General features: G+C 40.7%; 1 protein-coding gene across 2 annotated transcripts in view; it reads left to right on the top strand.

Moving 5' to 3' along the window:
* LHFPL6 (LHFPL tetraspan subfamily member 6) overlaps nt 1-18,932 on the top strand; it is a 349,617-nt gene that overhangs the window by 217,260 nt on the left and 113,425 nt on the right. The window contains exon 3 of one of the 2 annotated variants that reach the window (XM_049853380.1): nt 7,169-7,226. The exons of the other annotated variant lie outside the window; for it this stretch is intronic. Within the exon in view, the coding sequence (XP_049709337.1) occupies nt 7,169-7,226 (58 nt within the window). The remainder of the gene's footprint in view (nt 1-7,168; nt 7,227-18,932) is intronic. 2 annotated transcript variants of the gene reach the window in all.

Raw genomic sequence — 18,932 nt, 5'->3', positions numbered from 1 at the left:
TTGTTGTACGTTTTTCTTCTGCTCTGTCCAGAACCCTCTACTGTGATCCCTGTCAGAGCAATCGATGATGGTAGTTGAGTACCATCTTGTTCTTCTGGGCTCAGGCTGGTGGAGCCTGTGGTTCATTTCATCCATTAGTCCTTTGAACTAATATTTCCCCAGTGTCTTTTGGTTTTCTTCCTTCTCATTTGCTCCAAACATGACGGGACCAATAGATGTATCTTAGATGGCCACTAGAAAGCTTTTAAGACCCCAAACGCTACTCACCAAAATAGGATGTAGAACATTTTCTTTAGGAACTATGTTATGCCAGTTGACCTGGATGTCCCCCGAGACCATGGTCCCCAGGCTTCAGCCCCAGTAGATCGGTCCCTCAAGGTGCTTGGATGTGTTTTGGAAGTGTCTATGACTTTGTCTTTGCTGAGTTGTGCTGACTTCCCCTATATTGTATGTTGTCCTTCCCTTCAACAAAGTTAACACTTGGCTACTATCAAGTTACTGATTTCCTCTCCTCAGTCCTCCCCTTCCTCGTGACCATCAAAGATTGTCTCTTTTTGTTTGTAAACCTTTTCTTGAGCTTTTTTCTAGTGGTCTCATACAGTATTTGTCCTTTTGTGATTGGCTTATTTCACTCAGCATAATGCCCTCCAGATTCATCCATGTTTTGAGATGTTTTCTGGATTCATCACTCTTCTTTATCATTGCCTAGTATTCTGTTGTGTGTATGTGCTATAATTTGTTCATCTATTCATCTGTTGACGGGCAGTTAGGTTTTTTCCATCTTTTGCTATTGTGAATAATGCTGCAGTGAACATGGATGTGCATATGGCTATTCATGTGACAGCTCTTATTTCTCTAGGATATATTTCAGGGAGTGAGATTGCCGGATCATATGGTATTTCTATTTCTAGCTTTTTAAGGAGGTGCTGCATCGTTTTCCATAGTGGTTGTACCATTTTACATTCCCAGTAGCAGTGCTTAAGAGTTCCAATCTTCCCGCAACCTCTCCAACATTTGTTATTTTATTTTATTTTTTTGATTAGTACCAGTAATATTGGGGTGAGGTGGTATCTCATTGTAGTTTTGATTTGCATTTCTCTAGTGACTAATGATCACGAGCATTTCCTTCTATGCCTTTTAGCTGCCTGAATATCTTATTTGGTGAACTTCTGTTCATATCCTTTGCCCATTTTTTAATTGGATTATTTGTGATTTTGTGGTTGAGGTGTTGAAGTATTCTCTAGATTTTAGAGATTAGACCCTTGTTGGATATGTCGGAGCCAGTTTTTTTTTTTTTCTCCCCCAGTCTGTAGGTTCTCTTTTTCCTCTTTTGGTGAGGTCTGTTGATAAGCATAGGTGTTTCGTTTATTAGGGATTCCCAGTTTATCTACCTTATATTTTGGTGTTGTGCATTGTTAGTTATGGTTTGTATTCTATTTCTATTTATGCCGTGTGTTAGGGCCCTATTTTTTCCACCATAATCTTTAATGGTTTAGGTTTTACATTTAGGTCTTTCATCCGTTTTGAGTATGGTATGAGGTATATGTCCTTTTTTTTTTATAGGTCCTGTTTCATTTTTTCACAGATGGACATTCCGTTTTACCAGCACCATTTGTTAAAATAATTGTCTTTTCTTGCATTTAATGGACTTTGGTTGGTCCTTTGTCAAAGATCAGCTGATGATATGTGGAAGGATTTCTGCCTGAGTTCTCGGTTCTCTTCCATCGGCCTGTGTCTGTCATTGTACCAATGCCAGGCTGTTTTGACTGCCGTGGCTGTATAGTAGGTTCCGAGGTCAGGTAGTGTGAGGCCTCCTACTTTGTTCTTTTTCTTCAGTAATGCTTTGCTTATCCCGGGCCTCTTGCCTTTTTGTATAAATTTTGTGATTCGTTTTTCCATCTCATTAAAAAAAGCTGTGGGAAACTGGCAAAACCATCACGAAAGGAGAGACTGGAAGGAGGGAGCGGGCTGACTCATTAGCGGGAGAGTAAGTGGGAGTATGGAATAAGGTGTATATAAGCTTATATGGGACAGACTGACTTGATTTGTAAACTTTCACTTAAAGCTCAATAAAAATTATTTTAAAAAAACTGTCGGTATTTGGATCGGAATTGTATTATACATACATCTCTTTGGAAAGAATTGGCATTTTCACAGTATTGAGTCTTCCTATGTGTGAGCCTGGTATGTTGTTGTTACGTGCCATCGAGTTGGTTCCAACTCATAGCGACCCTATGCACAACAGAACAAAACACTGCCCGGTCCTGAGCCATCCTCACAATCGTTGTTATGCTTGAGCTCATTGTTGCAGCCACTGTGTCAGTCCACCTCATTGAGGGTCTTCCTCTTTTCCACTGACCCTGTACTCTGCCAAGCATGATGTCCTCCTCCAGGGACTGATCCCTCCTGACAACATGTCCAAAGTGTGTTAGACGCAGTCTCGCCATCCTTGCTTCTAAGGAACATTCTGGTTGTACTTCTTCTAAGACAGATTTGTTTGTTCTTTTGGCAGTCCATGGTATATTCAATATTCTTTGCCAACACCACAATTCAAAGGCATCAATTCTTCTTCATTCTTCCTTATTCGTTGTCCAGCTTTCACATGCTTATGATGTGATTGAAAATACCATGGCTTGGGTCAGGCGCATCTTTGTCTTCAGGGTGACATCTTTGCTTTTCAAAACTTTAAAGAGGTCCTTCGCAGCAGATTTACCCAATGCAGTGTGTCTCTTGATTTCTTGACTGCTGCTGCCATGGGTGTTGATTGTGAATCCAAGTAAAATGAAATTCTTGACAGCTTCAGTCTTTTCTCCGTTTATCACGATGTTGCTCATTGGTCCAGTTGTGAGGATTTTTATTTTCTTTATGTTGAAGTGCAATCCATACTGAAGGCTGTGGTCTTGATCTTCATTAGTAAGTGCTTCAAGTTCTCTTCACTTTCAGCAAGCAAGGTTGTATCATCTACATAACACAGGTTGTTAATGAGTCTCCTCCAATCCTAATTCCCCATTCTTCTTCGTATAGTCCAGCTTCTCGGATTATTTGCTCAGCATACAGATTGAATAGGTATGGGGAAAGAATACAACCCTGATGCACACCTTTCCTGACTTTAAACCAATCAGTATGCCCTTGTTCTGTCTGAACAACTGCCTCTTGATCTATGTAAAGTTTCCTCATGAGCACAATTAAGTGTTCTGGAATTCCCATTCTTTGCAATGTTGTCCATAATTTGTTATGATCCACACAGTCGAATGCTTTGCATAGCCAATAAAACACAGGTAAACATCCTTCTGGTATTCTCTGCTTTCAGCCAGGATCCATCTGACACCAGCAATGATATCCCTGGTTGCATGTCCTCTTCTGAAAAGGGCCTGAATTTCTGGCAGTTCCCTATTAATATACTGCTGCAGCTGTTTTTGAATGATCTTCAGCAAAATTTTGCTTGCATGTGATATTAATGATATTGTTCTATAATTTCCACATTCAGTTGGATCACCTTTCTTGGGAATAGGTACAAATATGGATAGCTTCCAGTCAGTTGACCAGGAAGCTGTCTTCCATATTTCTTGGCATAGACGAGTGAGCACTTCCAACGCTGCATCTGTTTGTTGAAACATCTCAACTGATATTCCATCAGCTCCTGGAGCCTTGTTTTTCACCAATGCCTTCAGAGCAGCTTGGACTTCTTCCTTCAGTACCATCAGTTCTTGATCATATGCCACCTCTTGAAATGGTAGAACATTGACTAATTCTTTTTGGTATAATGACTCTGTGTATTCCTTCCGTTTTCTTTTAATGCTTCCTGTGTCATTTAATATTTTCCCCATAGAATCCTTCACTATCGCAACTTGAGACTTGAATTTTTTCTTCAGTTCTTTCAGCTTGAGAAACGCCGAGCATGCTCTTCCCTTTTGGTTTTCCATCTCCAGCTCTTTGCACATGTCATTATAATACTTTGTCTTCTCGAGACGCCCTTTGAAATCTTCTGTTCAGTTCTTTTACTTCATCAATTCTTCCTTTTGCTCTAGCTGCTTGATGTTCTAGAACAAGTTTCAGATCTCCTCTGACATCCATCTTGGTCGTTTCTTTCTTTCCTGTCTTTTCAGTGACCTCTTGCTTTCTTCATGTATGATGTCCTTGATGTCATTCCACAATTCATCTACTAGTGTTCAGTGTGTCAAATCTTTTCTTGAGATGGTCTCTAAATTCAGGTGGGATATACACAAGGTCATATTTTGGCTCTTGTGGACTTGCTCTGATTTTCTTCAGTTTCAGCTTGAACTTGCATATGAGCAATTGATGGTCTGTTCCACAGTCGGCCCCTGGCCTTGTTCTGACTGATGATATTGAGCTTTTCCATCGTCTGTTTCCACAGGTGTAGTCAATTTGATTTCTGCATGTTCCCTCTGGTGAGGTCCATGTGTCTAGTCACCGCTTATGTTGGTGAAAGAAGGTATTTGCAATGAAGAAGTTCTTGGTCTTGCAAAATTCTGTCGTTTGCTGTCTGGCATTGTTTCTATCACCAAGGCCATATTTTCCAACTACTTATCCTTCTTCTTTGTTTCCAACTTCTGCATTCCAATCACCAGTAATTATCAATGCATCTTGATTGCATGTTCGATCAATTTCAGACTGCAGCAGCTGATAAAAATCTTCTATTTCCTCATCTTTGGCCCTAGTGGTTGGTGTGTGAATTTGAATAATAGTCATATTAACTGGTCTTCCTTGTAGGCGTATGGATATTATCCTATCACTGACAGCGTTGTACTTCAGGATAGATATTGAAACATTCTTTTTGACAATGAATGCAGCACCGTTCCTCTTCAAGATGTCATTCCCAGCATAGTAGGCTATATGATTGTCTGATTCAAAACGGCCAGTAGCAGTCCATTTCAGCGCACTAATGCTTAGGATATTGATGTTTATGAGTTCCATTTCATTTTTGACGATTTCCAATTTTCCTAGATTCATACTTCGTACGTTCCAGCTTCCAATTATTAATGGGTGTTTGCAGCTATTTCTTCTCATTTTGACTCTGCCTGGTATATTTTTCCATTTATATATGTCTCTGTAAAAACGGTGTATAGGCAGTGTCTGACCTTGAATCTTACAAGGCTGAAGGAGAACGGAGATCAGCAGCACAGGGCTGACTTCCATGAGGTAGAAGCCAGACATCCTCCTCTCTCCACCATCTTTACTAATTCTGACACCAACCATTCCTCACACAGCACTTTCTACTTCTCTGCTGTGTTCAGTAATTCATTGTAATGGCCACACAGAACTCACAGACCATACTCAGGATTATGGGGTTTATTTAATAGGGAAGTAACAGTTATAGTTCAGGCTCAGGAACACACAAGATGCAGTTCTTTCATCAGGACAGTCTCTTCTCAACCTTGCTTACAGGGAAGCCTCTCCCTGGCCCTAGGCCTCTCCCCAAAGGCACTCTGCTTTCTGTCTCCATGGGCCAGGAAGTTCACCGCACCATCTCCTGCTGCCAGGTCTCTGCTGAGCACAGTATTTCATAGTGTTCTGTTATGATGCTTTTTATTTCAGTTGGGTCTATTGTAATGACGCTCATCTCATTTCTCATTTGGATTATTTACTTACTCTCCTTTTTTTGTCAGTTTGGCCAGTGGTTTGTCGATTTTGTTGATCTTTTCAAAGAACCAACTTTTGGCCTTATTGATTCTTTCTATTGTTTTCTATTCTCTATTTCATTTATTTCTGTGCTAATCTTTATTATTTCCTTTCTTCTGGTGCCTGTGGACTTCTGTTGCTGTCCTCTTTTTATCTGTTTGAGTTGCAAGGCTAATGTTGTAAAAAATCTATCCAACTATTTTGTGCATTAATGATGTACACCTGGCGGTAATGAATGCCGAGGCACGAGGTGAAAATAATGTTGGCTGTGATGGTTAAGGTTATTTGTCAGCTGGCTGGGCCATGATTCTCTGTGATTTGACAGTTAGTAATAATGCAGTTTGGTAGTTGTATAATGATATAGTCATCCTCCATTTTGTGATCTGATGTGCCCATCATTTTTGCATAGTGCCAATTTTCACATAACACTGATTTTCGCATAACCACCTGGTTTTTGGTACCATGTCGATACGTGAGGAGTGGGTGTAATACATTAGAGAGAGAGAAGTGAGGTATTGATAGCTGCATAGATTCCAGGTCTCAGAAGTTTACTAGGACATTTTCGTCATTTTGAAAATTGCAGTAATATCTGTTTAACTCTGTAAAAATCCCCAAAGTATTAAATGGGATGTTATTTCACTTCCTATTTAGGTGAGTATAGACTGGCACATAAAGAAGAGAGACATTTTTCTCTAGCTCCATTTTGTGATTTCCTTTCCTCATGTGCCCTTGAACCTCACATTCTCGTACTGTGGATGTGCTTGTATCTCCCACACAGTCTGCATTATTATTATCTTCACCAGTATGACGAGGCGGAGCTCAGGGTGTGAAGGTTGACAGCTTTATTCAACAGTCTGTTCATAACTACAGTGTTTCTCATTTTCACAATTTCTATTTAAGCTTTGTTAACACTTCATGTCCTTAAATTCTGAGACTAAGATGAAAATCTACTTTTTCTAATTTTCCATGAATTTCAAAACCCAAAGTAAAATTAACCTTTCATTTTATTATCCAGTTTCACATAATACTGATTTTGTATTTAATGCATGAACTACTGTCTTAGTTACCTAGTGCTGCTGTAACAGAAATACCACAGGTGGGTGGCTTTAAAGAACAGAAATTTATTTTCACAGTTCTGAAGGCCTAAAGTCCAAATAAGGTTCTTGACTGTGTCGATTCCTTCCTTGTAGGTAGTAGTCCTGGGAATTCCTTAGTTCCTTGGTTTGTAAAGGATTCTCACAGCATCTCTCTTCCCCCATGTGTACATATCTCTGTGTCTAATCTGCTCTTCATATAACTCAGAAGTGATTAGATTTAGAATCCATCCTGTACTGGTATGACTTCAAATGATTGATTTATTATATTACATTAAATTACATTATGGAAAGTGATTATATTACATTACCTTAGATGTAAGGCATCCACAGGTAAGGGGGTTAGGATCCCTACATGTATTTTTGAGGATATAATTTATTCTATAACAGCTACTTCAGGAAAAAATTATTTTGCATGTGCTCTTTATATACAGCTGGCCCTCTGTATCTGCTGGATCCACATCCATGGAGTCAACCAACTGTGGATGAAAGGTATTTGGAAAAAAAGTTATTGTTGCTGACATGTACTATATACTTAGGCCTGCGATGGTTGTGTCTGTACTGAACATGTACAGACTTTTTTTCTTATCATTATTCCGGAAACAATGCAGTACAACATTTGCATATTTTTGCATATCATTTACATTGTATATGGAGCCCTGGTGGCGCAGCGATTAAGAGCTTGGCTGCTAACCAAAAGGTCAGCAGTTTGAATCCAACAGCCACTCCTTGGAAACCCTATGGGGCAGTTCTACTCTGTCTTATAGCGTTTCTATGAATCAGAATCGACTAAACAACAATGGGTTTGTTTTTTTCGTTTACATTGTATTAGGTGATGTAAGTATTCTAGAGATGATTTAAAGTATACAGGAGCATGTGCTTAGGTTATATGCAAATACTGCACCATTTTATACGAGGGACTTGAATGTCCGCAGATTTTGGCGTCCGCAGGGGGTTCTGGAACCAATCCCTTGCGTGTACCAAGGGACAACTGTGTATGTGTTATGTTGATTTACAAGAATGCAATATGAAGATTTTACTTACTTACCTACCAGTAATAATTTTTTTTTTTTTTTTTTACCTACCTGCTCCCACAGCCTTCATCCTATCTCCCACCTGGATTACATCCTATCACCCACCTGGATTACTGCTGTAGTCCCAAATTGGTGTCCTGGGTACAATTTCTTCTATTTTCAGCCCAGTCTCCACATTCTAGTCAGAGAGACCATTTTAAAATATAATCATGTTACATTACTGCATGAAATACTTCCATGACCTCTGATTGCTTTGGACAAACAGTCCCAGCTGCTCATTGTGACTAATAGGATGTCTGGTATGCTCTGGCACCTCTGTCTCTTCTTTCTCTATTTCCTTTCTCATACTAGACCCTTTCTACGTTGAAATTCTTTCAGATCTTCACGATATCCTTACTCTTCCTGGGAGGACTCTCCCACCTTCTAATTCTTACTTATTCTTCATGTCTCAGCTTATATATCACTTTCCCCCAGAAGTCATCCTTTTCTCAAGTGAGTTTGATGCTTCTCTTTTGTGCATCCTGAATCACCCTGTAGTCATTGTGTCAGAAATCTTGTTGTTGTTGTTAGTTGCCATCAAGTCAGGAAAGAACACTATGAAGACATGTCCAAATTAAGTGAGCCGAAGTTTCACTGTCCTCATTTCTAATTAGCATTTTGGTTGTATTTCTTCTAAAACCAATTTGTTTGTTTTCCTGGCAATCTACAGTATATTCAATATTCTTCACCAACACCATAATTCAAATGGATAAATAATTCTTCTGTCTTCCTTTTTCACTGTCCAGCTTTTGTATGTATATAAGGCAATTGAAAAGATCCTGGTTTAAGAGAGAGAAGAGGGAAAGGAAAGACACAGAGAAACAGTCATTGAGAACTGTCAGGCAGAAGTTTCTGAGGACAGCAGTCCAGCTCCCGTAGTGTCTTCAGGCAAAAGTTTCTGAGGACAACAGCCCAGCTCCCGTAGTGTCTTCAGGTAGAAGTTTCCGAGGACAACAGCCCAGCTCCCGTAGTGTCTTCAGGCAGAAGTTTCTGAGGACAACAGCCCAGCTCCCGTAGTGTCTTCAGGTAGAAGTTTCCGAGGACAACAGCCCAGCTCCCATAGTGTCTTCAGGCAGAAGTTTCTGAGGACAACAGCCTAGCTCCCGTAGTGTCTTCAGGTAGATGTCCGTCCAGCAGCTGCCATGTCATCAGAACTGTAGGCCTCTGGGTCAGCTATCTCAAGTTCCTGCTTCTCTTTCAGACTCTTATTTGCTCTTAATTTCCGGAGGATTCAGCCTTATTAATTAGGAGAGCATGTATTTACAATTAATTTAGAACTTTAGAAGTATTGGTCAGTGTAGCCTTGAATAAAATTCTTTTGATATTAAAAATTGTTTCTTGATTTATCTTTTAAGAAAAAAAGTGTCACCTATAATGCTTAAAGTTCCACTCAGCCAACGTTTGTTTCAATGCTGTTTCCTTATTCTTATATGAAGCCGCATTTTGTATTGTATCTAGAAGAAACCAAACATAACCAATACCAAAATAATACTTCAGTTATACACATGGTAAACACTGCTTTAATTACAATATCAAATGTTTAAAGCATCGTCCTGAATGTGATAACCACAGGGACTCTCTGGAGGGAATATTTTGTAGAGATTTACTTCACTTCTGGAGCCCTAGTGATGTAGTGCTTAAGAGCTCGGCGGGCAACCAAAAGGTTGGCAGTTCAGATCTACCAGCTGCTCCTTGGAAACCCTATGGGGCAGTTCTGCTCTGTGTTACAGGGTTGCTATGAGTCAGAACCGACTCAACAGCAGTGAGTTGTTTTTTTTTTTTTCATTGTTGTTTACTTGACCTCTATGAACTTATTAAAGAATATTTAATATTTAACAGAGGTCTGGACTCAGCCCGTGGCCTAAGTTTCCCCAACATTGTTGTAGCTTTGCTTCCAACTGCCTGTGTCTTCTAACTCAACATCTTTAGCCATGGCTCATATGTAATACAGAAGGTAGCAGGTATATGTCCACATTTACAATCCAAAAGCAAACTTACTGCCGTTGAGTAGATGACAATTCATAGCAACCATGTAGGACAGAGTAGAACCACCACATAGGGTTTCCAATGCGGTAATCTTTATGGAAGCAGACTGCAACGTCTTTCTCCCGTGGAAAGGCTGGTGGGCTCGAACCACTGACCTTTTGGTTAGCAGCTGAATGCTTAACCGGTGTGCCACCAGGACTCTTCACATTGACAATACAGTATGTAAAACAGGTACAAGGCTTCAACTGAATGTGGTCTAGGATAACACAGTTTTCTCACAGTAATAATGGACGAGGAATTAGACCAGTTGTTGGACAAGGAGAGGACAGATATTTAACCCTTGATAATCCAGTAATGAATTAGACACGTAGAGTCTCTGCCAGAGTCTGTGTGAGTCTGTAGATGCTTATGTGCTTACCACCAGAACATGGAGCACGTTAAGAAGAGAAGAGAACTGAGGGCTCTTTGCTGTTACAGTTCTTAACTGTAGACATTGCCATTTGTGAAGTCTCATGACGGCCGAACTCTGTGCTCTAGGGTCCATGTTACCCTAAAGATTGTGTTGCATTGTATGTTTGAAAAATAATGTGCTCCGGATATACCTGTAATAGGACTTAATGAAAGTCATTCTGGCTTATGGGAGTGTTGTTGCTCTTCCAATCCGGGTCCCTGCATAAGTCAGGTCCTCTGAGGGCCGGTGGAAACCTATGAAGTATACACACGCCTACCACCCTTTCATGGAGAGCCACACAAATGATGTTCCTGATACAACATGCGTTGCTAAGGGAAAGAAACTGACTTGAGAGCTCTCACCCACTGCATTTTCTTCATTAAATGAAATACACCAGCATCATTTTTTTAGCTTTCATAGTAACCTAACATTAGAACATCCATGTAGTCTGCCGCCACTTACATATTAAGATCACAGTAGCAGCAACACCTTCCTTGATCCTTTGCCATTGCAATTCCTGGTACTTGTTCCAGGTTATTTATCCATGATTATTTCTGAGAAAATCTGCTAAAAAGAGCATTAGACAAGGTTATCTCCTGAAGACTTAAGCAAAAAAAACCCGAGTGGTTTATGCTTACTCCATCCTTTATATTACCATGCTAGCCAAGTGTTAAGGCATGTGATTGTCCTTTATAACAGGTTCTTCAGATTGGTTTGAGCATATAGTTTGCCGGATAAAAGAACAGAATTCATGTATGTTTTATGAAAGGCTTTGTTCAGGTAGCCAGCCTTGAGATTGAAAGAGTCTGAAACCTCTTCTCAACCTCTCTCCATCCTTCCCCCAGAGTCCTTTCACTGGACTGCACTGTGTAAGTGGAAACAGATGACAGCTGTGAGTTTCCACAATGGTGCCATTCGTTTTGCCATTTTTCACCAGTGGGAATGTCCCTGGAGCCTTGAACTTGTCAGTCCATTTATGGCGGGCCTTGCCAGGTGAATGTTCATTTAGAAATGATGATAATTATTGGTATGAAACATCCGATTTCATACCTTGTAAAACAAGTGGAACAGTGGACTATCGTTCACCAATGAAATCTTCTGTGTGACATTTGAGAATGGATTTGAAATTATTTCAAGATGTTGAATCAGTCATAAAGCCAGAATCTGCTGAGTTATAAACCAAAAGCTTGAAGGTACATGAATTCAGCATTTTAATATTGAGTAACATTCTCTAAGAGTGCTTTTTAAATTATTAGTTATATTTTATAAAAGATTTTTTTAAAGCAAAAATCTTTATAGTTAAGAAATTTTCAAAGTAAAAGGTGAATGTGACATCCAAGCATCACTTTGGTGTGTTTTGAAGTGTTACTTTCAATATTTTGGCTTTTCTCTATGATTGACAGCCTGTCTTTTGAGAGAGATAATAAAAAGTAGATAGGCATCCATGCTTGCGGTTTAGTTTTTTTTATGATCTGATAGATGTTGTTGTTGTTAGGTGCCATCGAGCTGGTTCCGACTGATGGCAACCCTGTGTACAACAAATGTTAGATACCGTAAATACCAGGAGTAAGAATGCCCTCCTGGCAAAAGAGAAATGATAAAGCATAACTCCTTTTCAGTTCTTTTACAAATCTGTTTCCTAGTTTTGAGGAAAGAAAATAACCCAGACTCAGAATTTAACGACAAGATGTTGCTGTTTACCTGAACTGTGCTGGAGGACGGAGGAGAACTCTGTCCGGGACAGATAACTTCAGGATCACAGGTGTAAACTGAGAAACTGCTGGGCAAATCCATTCTACAGAATCCATAACCAGAATTATCTGGCTTTCAGTGGTCATTTGCAGCTGCATACCAGGAACATCCCCTTTTTCTGCCTCTCCCCATGTTCATCTCCCTCAAATATCTCTTAGAAAAAAGTGAAGATAGAATTCTTTTAAGCCTTTCGAATAGTCTTTCAGGAGTTTGCTAACTTTTGGTAAAGTCCATCTTTCCCTGCCCTGCTGAGAGTCTTCAGGTGGTATCTTCACTTCCCAAATGCTACAAATCTCACCTACCTTTTTATCCCCAGGCCAGTTCTTGGGAAACCAGTTGCCATTGAGTTGATTCTGACTCATGGTGACCCTGTGTGTCAGAGTAGAACTGTGCTCCAGAGGGTTTTCAGTGGCTGATTTTACAGAAGTAGATGGCCAGGCCTTTCTGCTGACGTGTCTATGAGTAGACCCAAACTGCCAACCTTTTGATTAGCAGCAGAGCTTTTTAGCTGTTTCTACTACCCAGGCACTCCCCAGTTCTTGGTTGGGGTTTTTAATTTTGATGTGTCCAGAAAACTGGTGTGGTGTTTCCAGCCTCTGGCTGGTGAGCACTCTCCTCTTCTTTCCTCTAGAGCAGTTATTTTAACTGGTAAAATCTTTTTTTTTTTTTTTTTTTTCTGTAATGCTAGCAACATTAACCACTACTCACAGAAAGAAAGAATAAGCAAAGGATGAATGGTCCACTAATGAGGTTTACCTAACGAGATTCTGATTGAGGTATGAATTGCACCTTGATGGGCAGAGACTTTCTATGTAAATTGCGAATTGCATGATAACTCAGATCATAATCTTCAGGCACCCCCAAAGTCTTTGGGAAATAAGCCTTATTTCTAGGGTGTGGGAAAACAGTGGGTGTAGATCCAGCCAAATTCGAAGGAGACTTGTCTGGTGGTAATAGGAGTTCCTGGATAGCACAAGTGGTTAACATGCTTGACTGCTACCCAAAAGGTTGGAGGTTCAAGTCCTCCAGAGCAGCTCAGAAGAAAGACCTGGCAATCTACTCCTGAAAAAACAGCATCGAAAACCCTATGGAACATAGTTGTATTTTGACACACGGGGTCGCCATGAATCTGAATCAACTTGACAGCAGCTGGCTTGGTGTGGGTTTGGTTTGTCTGATGATGTAAAGGCCAGGGTCAGCTAAGCAGGTGCAGACACCGCTGATGTTACAGACCTGGAAACATGCAGGCAATAGCTTAATATTTTCTGTAAAATATCTTCATGCCTTTGGTACCTCTATTAAAAATCATCACTCCCTGTATTTGTACTTCTGTAAAAGAAATACGTATCTTATTAATAGTTATTTAAAAAACTTGAATTCTCTTAAGTATTTCTAGAAAAAGTTTTAGTTAATTCTAACCTGTATTGGTAATTCGCACTTTGGGAAAATACCCTGGGGGGAGGGAGGTTATAAACTCTCTGTAGGTAAGGGCACATCATTTTTTTGTGACTAGTATGTACAGAACTCATTATGGTGAAAAGGTTTATTAGAAATTAAGATTTAGAAAGAGTGCAAGAACTTAAAACACTTTGTCCAAACAATTGGGAATTGTTTTAGTAATAGTTAAACATTTTAATTTCAGAAGACTAAAGAGCTTGGCTGCTAACCAACAGGTCAACAGTTCAAACGTACCAGCCGCTCCTTGGAAACCCTGTGGGGCAGTTCTGCTCTGTCCTGTAGGGTCGCTATGAGTAGGAATCGACTCGACTGCAGTGGGTTTGGTTATTTCACATACAGTGAATGAGAAACTTGTGGGTTGTGAAGCTTTATACTTCAAAATTTCTAAAGCGGAATAAAATTGTTTATTTATACAAGAGTTATAATGACTTATTTCACATTTTTCCAGAGAAGAGGATTGCGAATAGCAAATATGCTTTTGAAACCGTTTCATCAAAAGAGGCCTGAAATGTTCTGCCCTTTCTTTGTTCAAAGATGTATAAGAAACTTTGACCTTCCACCACTGCTGGCCACACCAAGGACACGGGTTATATGTGCTGATGAGAGGAGATGGCATTGTGCTTGTACTTTACACGTTCTGAGATAGAGAAACCACTCATTATTACCTCTTATTTATTTCATACTTAATAGCTTTGATGACTCTGTTTTGTAAGCAAGAGTGAGGCCGATATGCCCTGGTTTTATGCAGTGAGTGCCTCAATAAGCTAAATGATGGGCTAGCATAGCCAGCATTTAAAAAGTAGACTGATTCTCCTGTTCACTAATTAGAAAGTTCAGTTCACCACCTAAGCATTTCTTTGGAGTCCCTGGGAGGCATAAACAGTTTGCACTGGACTACTAGCCTAAAGGTTGGTGGTTCGAACTCATGCAGCAGTACCACAGAGCAAAGTCCTGGTGGTGGGCTTCCGTAAAGATTATAGCCAAGAAAACCCCATGGAGCAGTTAGTTCGGAATCAACTTGATGGCAGAGGGCTTTGGTTTTGGTAACCATTTCTTTAAAAAAAAAAAAAAAAAAAGCAAAACATACCTGAAACATTTCTGCCAGAGCGAATCTGTTGAGTCCTTATTGTGAGCATCGGGCAGCGTCTTATGTCTCACAGACTATTGAATCCTTTCTCCACCTCCTCTCCCAGCAGCTCAGCATTGTGACTGTTCACATCTCTAAAGTCCACAGGGCTGCTTGGCTATGTGGAAACTTTGTGTTATTGCAGAAAGATGAGGAGCTGTTTGATTTCCCAGAGATAATATTGGGAGGTTTCTGTCACTAAATCAGACACTTATTTGTGTAACTGAAGAAAATCGCAGCTTCCCTTCTGAGCTTTGAGGAAGTCTGCCTTAATGCAGCCCTTGCGGATATCTGTCATTGAAAGTGTGCGGTGATCACCAGAGGTGTGTGGTGATCACTGGAGGCTGGCTACGCACTTTCAACCTGAGAGCAGCCTCTGCAGTTTTTAACATGCAGCTTTCACTTCCCCCAGCTGCACATACGTTATTCCAGGACAAATGTAAAATATACATAAATCTATTAAAAATAAAGGGTGATAACAACAGGAAGACTTGGTTAGTTCCTTTCACTGAGGTATTAGCTCTGTTACCCACTGCCATTGAGTTGATTTCATCTCACAGGGACCCTATAGGACAGAGTAGGACGGCCCCGTAGGATTTCCAAGGCTGTAATTATGGAAGCAGACTCCCACGTCTTTCTCCGGTAGAGCCACTGGTGGGTTCAAACTGCCAAGTGCTGTAACTACTGAGCCACCAGGGCTCCTCATTAGCTCTGTTACACCCTTAAATGAAAAAAGCTTTGTTTTGTCTCTTTTTAAAATTTTATTTTAGGAATCTGAGTATATTTCTAGCCAATCAATTATTTAGTTTTGAATCTGTAACACTCCCTGTGGAAACTTTTGTGTATAAATGAGGATACCTAAATTAATTTCTTCTTTAAGTTAATTGGAATGTTTAAATATCCCTGCAGCTTTTTTTAATCTCATAAAAAGAAATTAGCGTCTAATTCAGCTCATGCCCCTCTAGTATTTATAAAGGGAAAAAAATTGTAAGGACTGGCTATAGTTAAAAAGGAGCCCTGGTGGCACAGTGGTTTAGAGCTCGTCTGCTAACCAAACGGTCAGCAGTTCGAATCCACCAGCCGCTCCTTGGAAACCCTATGGGCAGTTCCACCCAGACTGACAGGATCACTGTGAGTCAGAATCCACTGGAGGGCAACGGGTTTAGTTTTTAGTTTATAATTAAAAACTACTCATCTGTTTATGATTTTATTCATTTATATGCAAGATATTATATGTAAATAATATGTACTTACATATTCATTCATCCATTTACTTTTCAGGATGGGGTAGGTGTGGGGTGGTGGATGGTGAGATGGTTGCGCGTTTGGTTTGGTTTTAATCTGGGTTCACCTTAGAGGACATGTCATGCCATTGGCCTTCTTTTGATGCCGTCTGCCTACGGGCTGGCTGCTGGAACACAAGACCAAACCCTCTTTCTCTCTCCCACAAAGTGCTGTAAATCTCCCAACAATACTGACTCAGTGACTCCAAATCCCATGCCCCTTTCTTCCTTTCTTTCACTTTCTAAACCTGTTTATGTTATGAATAATACCCAGACACAGGCCCGGTTGGGCGGCTGGGCCTGGGCGTCCCTGTCACCATCTCAGGGATTTGGAATGCAGCCCACAGAGTGGGACCCTGCCCCAGCCCAGGAGCTCTGCCTGGCTGGGCGAGGGTTCACTGATGTGCTGAATGTCACAAAGACTTAGTTCTGTGCTGAAAGGTAAAAAAGAAAGCACGGGGAGGAGGAGGGGAAGGAATAAAGATGAGGTCTGTGGGGAATGTTTTATTCAGCTAATGAACTTTTGCAGAATGACTAACCAGGAGGAGTTTTGCTCCAGGAAAATTGGTCATGGGTGTGACTTTTTCCCCCCTTCTCTTTGCCTTTTTGAGGGGGAGGAAAGTTAGGAGCTGTTAGTTAAATGAAGGAGGAAAATGGAAAGATAAATTTTTTAAAAGCCAAACAAAAACTGCCACTTTGGCTTCTCACTCAGGCTCTGAGGAAAGTAAGACCCTCGTGGGCTGCTGGAGCAGCTGCAGCCTCATTCCATACGGCGCAGCTGCTAGGGCTTAGTGTAGCCTTGTCAGTCCACAGCACCCGAGTTCCAGGAAAGAGGACTGTGTGCAGGCTGCCAATAGGCAAAACCTTTGAGGAAGGTTGGGAAGTTATAAGATGCTCATGGTCTACAGGAGCAGCCAACCGCTGCCTGGTTCCATGCTGCACAGCTGCTAGGACCTAGAGTAGCCTTGTCAGTTCATGGCACCCGAGTTCCAGGAAAGAGGACCATGTGCAGGCTGCCAAGACGCAAAACATTATGGTAAAGTCCGGTCTAGTCTCTCTCAGGAGGGATATGAATAAACTAAGATGATTACAAGAGAAACAACACTGATAAGAAGCGCAATAACAGCAAGTTAATAGGAGTCTCCCTACACCCTTGGCTCTTCTAAACTTGTAGTAATTTATAGGTCTAGATGGGAGACAGACTAAGAAGAAAGGCCTCGTGATCTACTTCTGACAATCAGCCAGTGAGACCCCTGTGGAGAACAACAGAATGTTGTCTGATATGGTGCTGAAAGATTAGCTCCCCAGGTTGGAACACGCTCAAAATGCACAGTGGCTGCAGCAATGGACTTGAACATACCAACGATGATGAAGATGGCACAGGACTGGGCGATGTTTGGTCTGTTGTACATTGGGGTTGCCATGAGTTGGAGCCATCTCAACAGCAGCTGACAACAACAGCAACAACAGTCAGGATAGGAGATATCTGTAAATGACATTTTAAAACAAAAATGTCTACGACGTCTACGTTATGTCGTCATACAAAGTATATTCTTAGTTTAAATTTCTGTGAAAAACCAAAACCAAACTCATTGCTGTCAAGCTGATTCTAACTCACAGAGATCCTATAGGACAGAGTAGAGCTGCCCCATAAACTTTCTAAGGCTGTAATCTTTACAGAAGCAAACTGCCACATCTTTCTCCCACAGAGCAGCCGGTAGGTTTGAACCACTGACCTTTTGGTTAGGAGCCAAGCACTTTAACCACTGTGCCACCAGGGCTCCTTAAATGTCTGTGACAAGTGCTTATAGACCTATTGTAGAAAAGAAGATTAAAAATAGGTACTGGGACTGGCAGAAGTGAGGTTTTAACAACTTTAAATGGAAAATTTGCTCTGCATACCATTTACAAATTATTTCTTCCACCTCCTTCACCAGAGTTATCAAAGTGTAAAAAACTCCACAGTGATTTTATGACTCCTCTATATTTAATTTATGTTCACACAAACTGTGATAGAAAGAAAGCTGGCACTTTCTCCTCTCTCTTGATGCTAAATAAATGCATTCCTATATTAAGTAGAGGAATCTGGTTCTGGTGTTCTTGAACTTCAAACTTTGTGACTTTATTGCCCAGATATGAAGAGGTTGTATGAAAGGGAGCCTGGGGTGAAGGAAGGGAGAAAGCCTTTAAATCCCTACTTTTTTACCCTTTAAGCTGTAAAATAGTAAGTATTCTTGTGTCGCATCAAAGTATGTTGGTATCTTCTGCTTGCAATTGAGGAAATCTATGAACTAATGTAGCTAATATAATGGGGTCTGCACACAACACCCCCCTCTTTTTAATTTTAAGTTTTATTCATTCATTCAGCAAATATGTATTGAGCAGCTATAGGATGCCAGACATTGTTCTAGACCTTTGGGATGCCTTAGTGATAAAGTAAACAAAACACGTAAAGATGCCAGCCCTTCTGGACTTTATATTCTGGGCCATAATCCTTGTCTGAGTGACGGAACCTTATTTTAATTGTTGAGATTTTTTTCCCCAACGTTCTTAGTCCCACTGAAGTTTACATTTGGTCCATATTGTACCTTCAGGTGTTACCCAGGGCGACTGTGTAATCTTATCCCCAGATATTTCTTCAGCTTACATGCATCCTGTCTCTCACTGAACACTTCCCATGGCCAGAGAAATAAACAGAGGTGATATCTGAAGGGCCTTTCTAGTGCTAATTCTAAAATCCAAAGTATTGTTTTCTTTTCTTTCCCCGTTTCATAATGTACCTACCAAAGGTTAAGGAGGTAAACTGGCTGCGAAACGACCAGCCTTTAGGAGAGTCAGGCTTTAGACTTCTACTTCAGCCCTTAGACTGCGAAGCTTTGCTGTTTGTTTTATTTATTCTCCTGTTCATTTATTCATTCTTCACCCAGTAGACTTTTCTTCCTGCAAGCTCTGCACTAGACACTGTCCAGCTGCTGAGGACACCGAGGATAAACCAGACAGCCAGCCCCCTCAGGAAGCCACTCTGGTGGGAGACCAGAATCCTTTGCAAATACAATTCCTGACTTCAAG

This window comes from Elephas maximus, chromosome 14 (genome assembly GCF_024166365.1).
Source record: "Elephas maximus indicus isolate mEleMax1 chromosome 14, mEleMax1 primary haplotype, whole genome shotgun sequence".
Taxonomy (NCBI): Eukaryota; Metazoa; Chordata; class Mammalia; order Proboscidea; family Elephantidae; genus Elephas; species Elephas maximus.
This window is presented reverse-complemented; position numbering and strand designations above follow the sequence as displayed.